The sequence below is a fragment of the Mastigoproctus giganteus genome, chromosome 11, assembly GCF_048544385.1.
Source record: "Mastigoproctus giganteus isolate SK-2022 chromosome 11, ASM4854438v1, whole genome shotgun sequence".
Lineage (NCBI taxonomy): Eukaryota > Metazoa > Arthropoda > Arachnida > Uropygi > Thelyphonidae > Mastigoproctus > Mastigoproctus giganteus.
The window spans coordinates 124,094,023-124,108,639 of record NC_143585.1 but is presented as its reverse complement, the minus strand read 5'-3'; the positions used below and the strand labels follow the sequence as shown (position 1 = coordinate 124,108,639).

At 36.9% G+C, this 14,617-nt stretch overlaps 1 protein-coding gene across 2 annotated transcripts in view; it reads left to right on the top strand.

Moving 5' to 3' along the window:
* Positions 1-14,617, top strand: part of Ide (Insulin degrading metalloproteinase) — a 692,915-nt gene that overhangs the window by 446,288 nt on the left and 232,010 nt on the right. For both annotated transcript variants that reach the window (XM_090384737.1, XM_090384738.1), the window contains exon 19: positions 12,814-12,924. In XM_090384737.1, the coding sequence (XP_090240863.1) occupies positions 12,814-12,924 (111 nt within the window). The remainder of the gene's footprint in view (positions 1-12,813; positions 12,925-14,617) is intronic.

Here is a 14,617-nt window from a genome sequence, read left to right as displayed (position 1 = left end):
CTAACTCCAGGTTAATATGAAAGAAAATCAGGCAGATTTCCGGAAAATTTCCAACAACCCCTTCACCAATTCTTTCATGGAATGGGCAGGAACTCTCTGCTCCTGAGGACATAGGAAATGCCTTGGACAAAACCTTTGCTGAAGTTTCAGTGGCCTCAACTTATTCTGCAGATTTTCAGAAAATAAAGACCAAGACTGAACAACGAGCCATCAACTTTCGAACCTCAGTGTTCCTTCCTTATAACCAGCCTCTTCAATATCATAAACTTCTACATGCCATTCAAACAACACGCAACAGTGCTGCTTGCCAGACGGAATATCTTATATCATGTTACAAAACCTTGGTGACAAAAATTTACAAATACTGCTGGTCTACTAAAACCGAATATTTATGGAAAACATTTATCCCAGCTCTTGGCATCATGCCACAGTTCTTGCCTCTTTGAAACCTGGAAAAGACCCTACCGGGCCATACAATTACCAATCAATTTCCCTCTCCAGTTGCCTCGGTAAATTACTTGAAAAAATTATTCATAATTGACTTGTTTGGATCATCGAAACAACACCTAATGAGTAATAATCAGCATGGCTTTCGTAAGAACAGGTCCTCTTTAAATCTCATGATCAAGGCAGAGTTTGCAATTCGCAATGCCTTCATAAAAAATGAATATCTTGTTTTGGTTTCCATAGACGTAGAGAAAGCATTTGACACTACCTGGTGTCATGGCATTCTCAGCGACCTCCATGCCCTTGGTCTATGAGGCAACCTTCCTATATTCATCAGGAACTTTCTCCAGAATCGTTCGTTCCAAATTCGATACCACAACTTGTTTTCTATGACATTTTTACAGGAAGAAGGAGTGCCACAAGGTTCTGTATTGAGTGCAACCCTCTTTGCCCTTAAAATTGATTTTACCACAAAAGAACTTCCAAATACAGTTGAGACTTATCTTTATGCGGATGATCAACCCCGGGTGGGCTCACATCTGGTGAGTATGGGCTTGGCACACCCAGGGTCCTGAGCTGGATATCATCATTCTTCTCTTTCTTGATGATTTCCTTCTACTTTTGACTCTTTCTCTCTCTCTCTCTCTCTCTCTCTCTCTCTCAGGGTAACTTGGGAATTTTTTTTTTTCTGGTGCAGCATAAGCCTCAGGCTTCCTTGCATCATATGGCTATTAATAATAATCTCTCCATTTCTTACTACTCTCAGAATATGAGATCCATTGAACGGAAATTGCAGATATCCTTGATATAAGGTCCAAAGGTGGGCAGGACTCAATGGCTATCATCTAGATGCCTCCATAGCCAGGTAGGCAGGAGCGGCAGTGCGTAGCACACGCTTCTTGATTAGACCGGGGTTCGAGCCCGTGCCCACCAAATACGGAGGATGCGGAAAGGTCAGGGAATGACCACCGCATATCCCTGGAGCAATATGGCCTTAGTTGCTACTGCTCCTAAAAACCAAATAACAAAATAACAAAAACAGCTATCATCTATCTCAGCAGAAAACTGTTGTAATCAATGAAAAATGCATACAGATCCTGAACTTCAGATGTCAAAATTTACCATTCCAGTGACCAACAATATCAGATTCTTGGGATTAATCCTTGACAGAAAAATAAAAAAAATTTTTGAGCACATTAAATCGGTGCAAACTTCCTGCCTCAAAAAACTGAACATACTCGGAGCTTTATCTGCCCTGTCTTGGGGAGCTTCTCTTATACAGAGCATTGATCAGATCCTGTTTGGATTATGGTGCTCCAATCTATGATTCTGCCCGAAAGAGTACACTATGCTGGTTGGACCCTATACAGCATAGTGCATTGCGGATTGCCCTTGGTGCATTCAGGACTCCTACCCATAGTTTATATATTGAAGCACATGAGCCCTCTCTTTGTCTCCGCAGGAAAACACTACTTCTTAAGTATGCAGCCCGAATACAAAGTTGCTGTCAACATCCTATTGAGCCATACCTCTTTAATCCACCACTGCAAAACTTTAATCCACACTGCATTAATCCATAAACCCAGTAAAATAAGACTGACAGGCTTATGCGTAATTAAAATAACACAGAGTTGGAATGTTCCTAATGTCAACAGGCTACAAGTAGTGAAATGCTCTCACCCACCTTGGACACCTCTTCCTCAATTAACTTGTGATACTTATCTTCAAAAATGGGGAAAGAATCACCTACCGTCACTCAACATGAAACAAACTCCATTCAAGCCATATTCAGAAATATGCTAGTTTATTGCCAATATATACTGATGGCTCCAAATCACATTCAGCCATTGGAGCAGCAACAGTATTTCCCATTACAATCATTTCTGCTTCCCTTCGACCTGAGTATAGCAGCTTCTCTGCAGAACTTCATGCAATCAAATTAGCTTTAGAAAACCTGAATCTCTACCCATCTCTAAAATATATTGTATACACTGACTCTCCAAGTCAATTACAGCAATACAAAACTTTTCTTACAAGGTTCATCCTATGTTAAACCAAATCAGAAGCCTCTTATTAAAAATTGAGGAACGTCATCAATCAGTGACCTTTTGCTGGATCCCAGCCCATTCGGGGATGTTTGTGTTTGTTATTTGGTTTTTAGGAGCATTAGCAACTAAGGCCATATTGCTCCGGGATATGCAGTGGTCATTCCCTGACCTTTCTGCATCCTCCATATTTGGTGGTCACGGGCTTGAACCCTGGTCTAATCAAGAAGTGTGTGCTAAGCATTGCTGCACCTGTCTACGGAGGTGCCTCATTCAGGGATAAAAACGGAATGAACTCGCTGACAAAACTGCCAAATATCCATCAACTTATGACTTACCCTTGCTCCTATTCCAATCTATGATTATAATCATATCATACAAACAACATGTCTTGCACAGTGGAAAGAGCTATGGCACCCAAAGCAATAATAAAATTTATCAGTTGAAACAGGATCCACAGCTTTGGCACTCTAGCACCAAAACAATATGAAGAGAAGAAGTGGTGATTGCATGAGCACAGATAGGATATACATACCTGACTCACCTTTATCTACTTACAGGAGAGGATCCTCCTCAATGTCCACACTGTTCCTCACATTTAACAGTCAAACACATTCTCGTTGACTGCCCTCACTATCATCAGGACAGAATATCCATCCTCCTTTCCCTAAGAAATCTTTGAGAACCGAAGTCATTAAAACATATTATTGGTGACGATGCAAACATCAATGAATTTTTCTCTTTTTTGAAAAAAATTGGAATGTATCATAAATTCTAAAACATCTCTCTAATTAAAACATAAAGTGATTATATCTGAAATTTGTTTTTTATAATTTTCCTATGAATAGGTGCACTATAGCCCCAGCAGCTCGTGCGCCATTAAACCCTAATCACACACATGCTAAAAAGTCAATGCAGACTTGCATTTAAAAATTCTTATTTTTAAATGAGCCAGATGAAATGTTACCACGAAGGAAATAACGGTAAAAGAACTACAGTCGGGCCTCGATTAACACGATTAATTCGTCCCACGAGCGCATCGCGCAAAACGGAAACGTTAATCGAATATCATAACCAATAGGAAAAATTATAATTGGTCCTTGACCTTCTGGAATGTCCATAAAAAGTTATTTAAAAGGTATTTAAAAATACCTTTTAAATAACTTTTTAACTGTATATAATGTAAAAGAAATGAAAATAATTATGGAATTAAATGTTTATTGCATAAAACAGCAGTTCTTAAACTGTGCGCCACGGAATAATTTAAATTTTAGAGGGAAACACAGCGATACTCGACATCTGTTGGACACCGCGCGAACTACTAGCTCGAGGTAGTTCACAGTTTCAGCATTTCTTATTAAGTTGTTTGGACCTAACTACTAAACGAAACTGTTAGGTATTTCTTTTGGTCTGGGTGCGTGTTGAAAAAATTACTGAGACATTAAAGGCGCCATGAACCGAGAAACTTTGGGAACCTCTGACATAAAATATACAATGAAGAAATTACTGTTGCGGAAATATTTGAACAGTGTTGACTTTCTCTTTTCATCAATCAATTTCCGATAGCCGAGAACAATCTTCTCTGGGCCCTGGCGAAATAAATATCGCAGAGAACATCAAACCTTTTGTTTGAGGTTCTATGCGATATGAAAGATTTCATCTAATTCTTTTACCATTATCTCCTTCGCGGTAACATTTTCATCTGGCTCATTTAAAAATTTGAATTTTTAAATGCAAGTCTGCATTGACTTTATTAGCAGGAGACAAACAGGTCTTCTTCCGATGGTTGATGGAACACACCGAGGCGGGCAGCAGGCAAACGTTTGTTTATTGACCGTATGACTCGCGGTAAGCTTAACGCGCGATTCAAATCTTTTTCAACTATCACATAAAAAAAAAAGATCGCGTTAACTGGAAATTTGCATCGTGTAAAGTGAAAAGTGGTATCATTTTTCAAATAGCATTAACTGAATATCACGTTAATCGAACTCGCGTTATGCGAGGCCTAGCTGTATAAGAAATCTTTTGTAACGCAGAGAACCTCAAACAAAAGGTTTGAGGTTCTCTGCAATATTTATTTTGCCAAGGCCCAGAGAAGATTGTTGCTGGCTATCGGAAATTGATTCTTGAAAAGAGAAAGTCAACTCTGTTCAAATATTTCTGTAACAAATTTTTTCTTCATTGTGTATTTTATATCAGAGGTTCCCATACTTTTTTGGTTCACGGCGCCCTTAGTGTCTCAGTCATTTTTTCATGGCGCACCTAGACCAAAAGAAATACCTAACAGTTCCGTTTATTAAGTAGTTAGGTCCAAACAACTTAATAAGAAATGTTGAAACTGTGAACTACTTCGAGCTAGTAGTTCGTGCGATGTCTCCAACAGATGTCGAGTATTGCTGTGTTTCCCTTGAAAATTTAAAATATTCTGCAGTGCACAATTTGGGAACTTCTGTTTTATGCAATAAACATTTAATTCCATAATTATTTTCATTATCTTTTACATGGTATATGGTTAAAAAGTTATTTAAAAGGTATTTTTAAAATCCTGTATGGACATTCCTGAAGGTCAAGGACCAATTATAATTTTTCCTATTGATTATTATATTCGATTAACGTATTTCCATTTTGCGCGATGCACTTGCGGGACGAATTAATCGCATTAATTGAGGTCAGCCTGTATTCTCCAAACCCAAATTCAAGCCATTGCTGTGCCTCTGATTACTCAGATTGCATTAACACTAGTCTCAATCTATCTCCCACCAAATCATACATATTCTTAATAATGATCTTGAAGAACTTTTAAGATAGCTACCCTCCCCTGTTTTCTAGGGGATTTCAATGGCCACCAGCCTTTATGGGGATCATCAAAGTTAGATTGACACTGCCAACTGATTGAAACTATACTAGATAAACAAAACCTCGCCATTCTTAATAGTGGTGCACACACCCATATACAGTTACCTACTGGACAGACTTCTGCAATTGACCTCTCGATTTGTTCCCTGATACTGTTTCCAGTTATTAAATGGTCTGCTATGGATGATCCCGTGGGCAGTGACCATTTTCCATTTGTTTGTAACTTGCTCACTACACAACCACCATTAGACCAACCCTGCACGAAATGGAAATTCTCTAAAGCCAATTGTGCCAAATTTCTGTCAGCAATCACTCTGGACAAAAAAACTATTCAACTACAACCTATAAATAAAGTAACTGATTATATCACATCCCGTCTTTTAGTTGCAGCGAAATACTAAATTCCATTATCAGATCCCCCAACCTGATGGCACTTCAACTACTGGTGGAATGAAGAGTGCACAAAAGCAAAGAAATAAAAAAAATAAAGCATTCAATTTATTCCATCGATCTCCAACCACGACTAATATAATTAGCTACAAGAAGCCAAGGGCAAAAGCGCGTTTCATTCAAAGGCAAGCCAAGAAAAATTCTTGTACTCGGTTCACATCTACTATGAATAGAAATACCAACTCCAGATTAATATGGAAGAAAATTTGGCAGCTTTCTGGGAAGTTTTCAATCATCCCTTTCCCCAATTATTTCCTTCAATGAGCAAAAATTCTTTGCTCCTCTAGATATAGCGAATGCCTTAGGCAAAACAGTTGCCCAAGTCTCAGCTACATCAAACTACACTCTAAATTTCTAGAAAATTAAGACCACCACCGAACAGAGACCCATCAACTTTCTAACCTCACTTCATATAATCAGCCTCTTCAATACTGGAAACTTTTACAGGCCATCAGAGCAATACGAAACAGTGCCACTGGGCCAGATGGCATATATTATGTCATGCTGCAGTATCTCGATGACAAAAATTGCTGCTTGTCTTCTTTAACTGGACCTTCCTGGAAAATATTTATCCACCCTCTTGGCACCATGCTACAGTTTTGGCCTTTTTGAAACCTGGAAAAGATCCCATCAGTCCTCACAGTTACAGGCCAATTTCTCTGTCAAGTTGCCTTGGTAAAATTCTTGAAAAAATGATTCACAGTCATTTGGATCATTGAAATGCAACATCTACTGAGTAATTGTCAATATTGGTTTTGCAAAAACAGGTCCTCCTTAGATGTGATGATCAAGGGCTGAATATGAAATTCGCAATGCCTTTGTGAAAATCAAACACTTTGTTATGGTCTCCATAGATATAGAGAAGGCATTTGATACTACCTGGTGGTATGGCATTCTCAGTGGCCTTCATAATCTTGGTCTATGAGGCAACCTGCCTATATTTATTAGGAACTTCCTCCAGAGCTGCTCTTTCCAGTTTCGATACCAAAACTCCTTTTCTTCTACATTCTCACAGGAAGGAGGAGTACCACAGGGGTCAGTATTGATCGCAACCCTATTTGCCCATAGAATTGATTCCATTACTAAAGAACTCCCAAATACTGTGGTGGCATATCTTTATGCTGACAATCTTCTCTCTATTTCTTGCCATTCTCAGAACATGAGATCTATTGAGCGGCAATAGCAGATGTCCCTCAATAAAGTACAAAAGTGGGCTGAGCTCAATAGATATCGTCTTTCCCATCAGAAAACAGTTGCGATCCACTTTTGCAATCAAAGCAAATTGCATACAGACCCTGAACTTTGGATATAAAATTCCACCATTCTAATTGCCAACAGTGTCAGATTCTTGTTATTGATCCTTGACAGAAAGTTAAACTTCTTTGAACACATTAAATTAATACATACTATTGTTTGAAAAAGCTGAACATGCTAAGAGCTTTATTTGCACTGACTTGGGAAGCAGATCGTACAACTTTGCTGCTCTTATATAGAGCACTGATTAGATCCATTTTGGATTATGGTGCCCCAGTTTATGATTCTGCCTGAAAGAGTGTATTACACTGGATCGAATCTGTACAACACAATGTACTACGGATTGCTCTTGGTGCTTATAGGACATCTTCAACCTATAGTCTGTATATTGAAGCCCATGAGTCCCCTCTGTACCTTTGCAGAAAAATGTTCGTACTTAAATATGCACACAAAATACAAAATTATTCACAGCCCATTCAGCCATACCTCTTTAATCCACCATTTCATAATCTCTATAGAAATAAACCAAGTAAAATATGACCAGCAGGTCTACGGCTCCTTGAAATGTCACAAAATTGGAATGTTCCTCTCCGCAATAGTCAGCAGATCACCATGGACTCCCTTTCCTCAACCGACCTGTGATACTTATTTTCTCCAGTGGTCAAAGAATCGTCTGCCGACTCTGAATGTGCAACAACTCCATGCTAGCCATCAAAACTATTTTGACTTCTTACCAATATATATGGATGGTTCCAAATCTCATTCAACTGTTGGAGCAGCAGCAGTGTTTTCCTCTGCTGTCATATCAGCTTCTCTTCCACATGAGTACAGCAGCTTTTCAGCAGAACTATTTGCAATACAATTAGCTCTAGAAAATTTGACTCTTCATCCATCTACAAAATATTTAGTTTACACCAACTCTCTCAGCTCAATTAGAGCAATGCAGAATCCCTCTCATAAGGATCACCCTGTTTTAAATCAAATCAGGAATTTTCTGTTGAAAATTCTCTTTCTTGGTGATTCCTTTCTACTTCTCTCTCTCTCAGGGTAACTCGGGAATTTTTTTTTTTTGGCTGGTGCATCATAAGCCTCAGGCTTCCTTGCACCATATAGATAATAATAATCATAATAAAAAAAAAATTGAAGACCGTCTAGTAAAGTTTTGCTGGATTCCAGCACATTCAGGCATTAAAGGAAATGAACTGACTGATATTTCTGTAAAAATCCATCAACTTGAGACTTCTGTCTTTATTCCAGCTTCTGATTATAATATCATAATTCAAACAGCATATCATGCACGGTGGACAGAGCTATGGCATAGGCGCCTCTGTAGCCAGGTGGGAAGGAGCAGCAGTGCGTAGCACACGCTTCTTGATTAGACCGGGGTTCGAGCCCGTCACCACCAAATAAGGAGGATGCGGAAAGGTCAGGGAATGACCACCGCATATCCCGGAGCAATATGGCCTTAGTTGCTAATACTCCTAAAAACCACATAACATAACAGCTATGGCATAACCAACTAAATAATAAACTTTTCCAGTTAAAACAGGATTCAAAATTTTGATACTCAAGCATTCAGACAGTTTGACGAGAAGAAGTGGTATTTGCACGGATTAGAATAGGGCATACTCATTTGACCCACCCCATCTACTCACAGGTGATGATCCTCTTCAGTGTCCACACTGTTCTGATCATCTAACAGTCAAACATACTTTGATTGACTGTTCACATTACGAACAACATCAAATTTCAATATTTCATTCTCTGGCTAATCTCCGAGAACCGATAACGTTAAATCATATCATTGGTGAAAAGGCAAATGTTAATGAACTTTTCTGTTATTTGAAACAAATAGGTGTAAGAATGACTATGATTAGTTTCTGAGCTGAAATTAAATTGAACTGGTTTCATATTAATTATTTTTTAACATTCCTAACAGCAGCTTATGCGCCATTAAACATTAAAAATTTGGTGCATTGTTAAATGCACCAAACTAAAGTTTTAACTAAATTATTTTTTAATAATTTAGTTAAAACCAATTATTTAACCCCCTTTATCAATTTGGGATACATTGCACATCTCCAGTTTATGGGGACCTCTCCTAAATCCAAGGATGCTCTAATAATATGGCAGTGGGTTTGCTTTCTTCCTTTGCTGCCTCCTTTAATACAACTGGATAGATCCCATCCAACCTAGGGCTCTTTCTTATGTTTAACTTCAACAATTTGTCCTCCACTCTGCTCTCAGTTATTACAAAATCATTTAGCTCCCTGCTAGAGTTTGATATACTTCTAGTCTTTACTTCCCTACAGACTGATATACTTCTTTAAAAAACAAAAGTATTGTTAGTGTGCAAATATAGATGCAAAATACTCATTCAGTTTGTCAGCTATCTGAGCAGGATTATCAACAGTCAAATCACCAATGCCAAGTGGACCACAATCTACTTCATCCCCTTTCTTCTAGAATTTAAATAAATAAAGAAGTCTTTGCCATTTTTCTTTGAATCATTTGCCAAAGATTTCTTGTAATCTACCTTTGTTTGCCTAATCTTCTTTGTGACTTGATTACAGACTAGCGTATATCTACCATAGGCTTCTTTGTCATCTAATAATTTATATTCATCCAATGCATTTTTCTTCTCTGCCATGAGTCTCATTAGTTCATGTGACATCCATTTAGGACTAAACCTTGAACAGTATATCTTAGTTGGGACAAAAAGCCTAGTAGTGTCCAATATTAAATGTCAATAATAAATGTCTACTGACATTTTTGTTAATTGCTTTTTTTATGCTACCGTTGATCACATATCTAACACACAACACCAGTTAGTCAGGCATTGCAATATCCTGTGTTGAATCAGCTTCATCTGTAAACATTTTGCTTTACGAATTTCTTTAGCAGTATCAAGTTGAATTTCAATAGCAAGATATGCTGTATTCCCCAATTTAAACAGGCACTTGCAGAAAAAAATCGAGCCCGTGACCACCAAATACGGAGGATGCAGAAAGGTCAGGAAATGACCACCACATATCCCCAGAGCAATATGGCCTTAGTTGCTAATGCTCCTAAAAAAAAAAAACAACCAACCAGCTGAAAAAAATTTGCCCAGAAAAATATGTTGTCCCACTTTCAGTCTTTGTTATACTTGTGTATTCTTGTTGGTAGATTCCAAACCAATTTTTGATAACAGAAAGCTAGTACTTTGATCCATTCCTCCTTTAACACTAGTAAATTCAGCTGTTGATTGCAGGCATGTTGAAATAGACTTTCAGTTCACCCCAAAGACGTTCACTGTGTCTGAGATTGGTACTCTGGGATAATGAAGCTTTTGTCTGCTTGTGTCTGGTTATGCCATAATAAATGCCTGGAAAAAAGTTTGTTGTAATTGTTCAGTTAATTAAAAATATATATATATTAAAGAGAAAACTATCATACTAGTTTTTCATTTCTAACTTGATGCATACTAACTTTTCCAACTCAATACTGTGTGGCCCATAAATGGTACCATTTCTCAGTTTAGACCACAATAAAGATTAATTTTTTTTAAAAAATTTATTTATTAAAAACTAATATCAATAAAGATTTAGTTTTAAAGAAATAAATGTATGTTATGGCAACTCCTCTAACGTGCATTGCTGATACAGTTGGAAGTCTAGAAATCAAACCAAAAATGTCTCCCTCCCTTGTCAATAAATTGGTAAAAGCTACCTTTCTGGTTAGTTACAGTTACCAAAGACAAATGAGGGATGAGTAGAGGTAACATCATGAATGCCAGCAGGTTGATGGATGGTGAATTGATCAGTAAGGACATTCTTGGTAAATGGTTTTTTTTGCAATTTTTTAAGTTGTTTATCTTTATACTGGCAATTAAACTTTTAGAAATAGCTGAATGAATATATAAGTAATAACCATACACATATGAAACTATTAATTGCAGAAAAATTTACCTTTATGCCTTATAGGTAAATATACAATGAAATAGGTACTTTTCTCCAAAATAACACCATATTACTTTTGGTTTATATAATAAAAATAATTGTCTGAGAACAGTAATATTTTTCATTACTTTGCTCATACTAAGGTGACAGGTGTGGTGTTTTTCATAGGCTTTCTGTGAAAAATACCACAAAATGCATACCAATATTTTTTTGACCCACCCCTTGCTTTTATTATTGCTGCACATTGTCATGGCATCAACTTGATAAGGTTCTGAATATGTTCCAGGAAAATCTATGGTACCAAACACAGATTAATGTCTTCTTCAGCTCTCTGTTTTTAATTTCTTTTGCATTACTGAAACACCCATTTTGTTCCAAATTTTCACTTGGATTGAGGTCTCAACTCTTCCCAGGCTATGTTTTGTGCAAACTGATTTATCCTTCAGCCATTTTTGCGCCCATAGTGAAATAAATTACATTTATTTAAGCAGGAGTGCGAAATTTCATAAATTTAAAACCTTTGCTAATTTTACGAAGTAGTACTTACTGCTTTGGCTCTACGACATGGAGCAGAGTCCTGAAAAATTCGATTGGCTGAAGTGTACAGGATGTCCCTGTACACCTCAGCATTCACTGTATCCTTCACAAATTCAAGACAACCAGCTGCTTTCTGTGAAATACAGCCTCATATTATTTGAGAAGGCAGAATGTTTCACTGTGGATACGATACAGTCAGGATGAAATTCTTCTTCGTCTAACAGTCTGCTCTCTGTTCGAACTATGCAAGTTGAATTGTGATTCATCAGAGAAAATAACATATTTCCACTGATTCCCAGACCAAACTAGCATGCTATTCTGCCCACTTTAGACTTTTAGCTCTTTCATTTTTTGCATCAAAATTGGCTTTTTTCTTGGATAATGTGCTACTAATCCTGATGAAAAAAGGAAAGAATTTGACAATATATATATGATATATTGTCAAATTTCACAGAAATTCAGTGAATTTTGCAAGTGATGCAATTTTTTTGACTGCACTGTATGATAAAAAAAAAAAAAAATGTTAGTTCATTTGTGCTGTCAAGCTGGTTTGTGTGTGCTAATATAATCCAGTAAAGTGTTTCAACTTTTTGAAATATTTAATACACTCATAGCAGATATATGGCTTTATAAATAAATTTAGTAAATTGTGGACTTTGTTGGTAACTGGTTCACTTTTTCTGAGTTTCTAAGATCAAGATATATTTCCTTAAAACAGGCAAAGGTTTGCTGGCTCCAAAAGAATTCAGAGAAAGCAGTTTTCCAAATCAGTTTCCAGAAGTAAACTTACTTTAACTTTAAAGTATTTATATATTTTAAGAATAGTTTATCATTCAATAGTGCTACTCAGAGAACAGTTTTTTTTTTTTTTTTTTTTGTGCAAAATTAAAACTTATCAGTTTGTGTGAGGGGGAAGCATGGTTCTTGAACACCCAGATTCAGGATGTTGTACCTCTATTTCATAAATTATCCTCACAGCTACTTATTGCTTAGTAATCATTGAGTGAAGTTTTGATAAAATTGTTGAGTACTGAGAGAATAGTGATGCACATCTGATTATCAAATAATGAGGCTTATTATTTGATAATCAGATGTGCATGAAATATAATGCTATGCATAGATGTCTTAACTTTTTTGTTGATGAAAACGTTAATTATATTTTGATTGATTTAAAACCGTATGCCACTAAATACTTCAGTTCAGATATTCAGCAATATTTTGCTACAAGATAAATATAATTTGTTTGTTGTGTTTATGCATAAAATTATTTTTATATATTTCAGCTTGTTGTTAAAGGATATAATGATAAGCAGGATGTCTTACTTCAGAAAATTATGGATAAGTTGACCAGCTTTCAGATTGATCCAAAAAGATTTGACATTCTTAAAGAAGCCGTATGTGTATTTTTGATTATTTCTTATTTTTACAATGAAATCTTAGTACTTTTTATTCCTCAGACTATGAAACTATTTTTCTAAACAATGATATTTTTTTTTCTTAATTCTAATGTTTATTTTATTAGTGACCTCATACCATTCTACTCGATTACAATATAGCAGCTTTGATATTCACTTCTTTGAAAATATTTCTTCACATTCTGTTGTTAACTGTTGTTACAACCCTTCTGTTGTAAAAGGGCCATTAAGAAATTTCTTAATGGCCCTTTTCACTTGGGCCTGTAGTTTGCCCGTCTCATGTAAGGTGCAGTGATTTTTCCTGCTAAGGTATCCTAATGGTGACATCTGTCCCATCATTTCCTTCATATTAGTCACATTTAATGTTATTGTAAATCCTAATCATCCACTTTCCTAGTCTTAGCTAACAAACCTTTGAAATATTCAAAAAAATTATAAGAAAAGCTGCTTTTGCATAGTATGCAAAGATCACAATCTTGCATTAGAGCTGAGTGAAGATATGATTTTGTAGGAGCGAAAAGGACTACATGAGGAGAGAAAGCAGTTGTTCTGCAATGGGTGTCAGGATGATTGGAGAGTGTTAAGGCAGAAAGACAGTGTGTTATGATCAGTTAGTGAATTGAAGCAGTTAATAATTTAAATGTGTACAGGAAGGATAGAGGTTAAGGAGGGGGGGGAGAGGTTATGCTGTTAGTTAAGAAACACACAAAATCTAGGTAGAGCATCTAGTTGACATGGGTGGACAGTGCCATGCTGAGCCAGTTTCGTGTGACATAAGCACTGGGAAAGCAAAATTGATCTTAGGAGTGTGTTATAGGGCTAATGACTCTGATGAGTATAATGAACAGCTCTACAGAGAAATAGAGAGGACCAGTAAATCAGATTGGCTTATAATGGAGGGTTTTAACTTCCCGGATATTGATTGGGACTTCTGAGTTAGTTACTCACACACTAGCAAGGCTTTTTTGGATTTATTTTATGATTGTTTTTCTACAGCAGCATGTTCAAGAGGAAACCAGAGAGAGTAATACTCTTGATCTAATTATCAGTAGTGATTCTTCATGCATTAAGAACCTGCAGACAAAGGAACCACTAGGTGACAGAGGTGCCTCCTTAGCCAGGTTGGCAGGAGCAACAGTGTGTAGCACACGCTTCTTGATTAGACCCGGGTTCGAGCCTGTGACCACCAAATACGGAGGATGCAGAAAGGTCAGGGAATGACCACTGCATATCCCGGGAGCAGTATGGCATTAGTTCCTTAGTTGCTAATGCTCCTAAAAACCAAATAACGAACAAATAAACAAGGCGACAGGGATCACAATGTGCTGATATGGGATTTACTCAAAGATGTAACTACCGTCGGGAGTTAAGGGAAGAGATTTTGCTTTCATAAAGGTGACTATGATGTTCTGAGACAGTTTTTAAAGTCTATACAGTGGAACAAACTGATGATGTTGCCAACAGCAAATTCTAAATAAGAAGCATTCAAGGAATTAATCTTGGAAGCTACTAAGATTTTTATCACAACTAGGAAATACTGTTCAAGATTTAGACTTTTAGCATTAGCATTAGTAGAGGAATATGATGCAAGAAAGCAAGCTTGTGCAGCATCAGCCAAAAAAAAAAAAAAAAAAAACGCTTCCATTTCACCACCCCATTCATTCCAAGTATC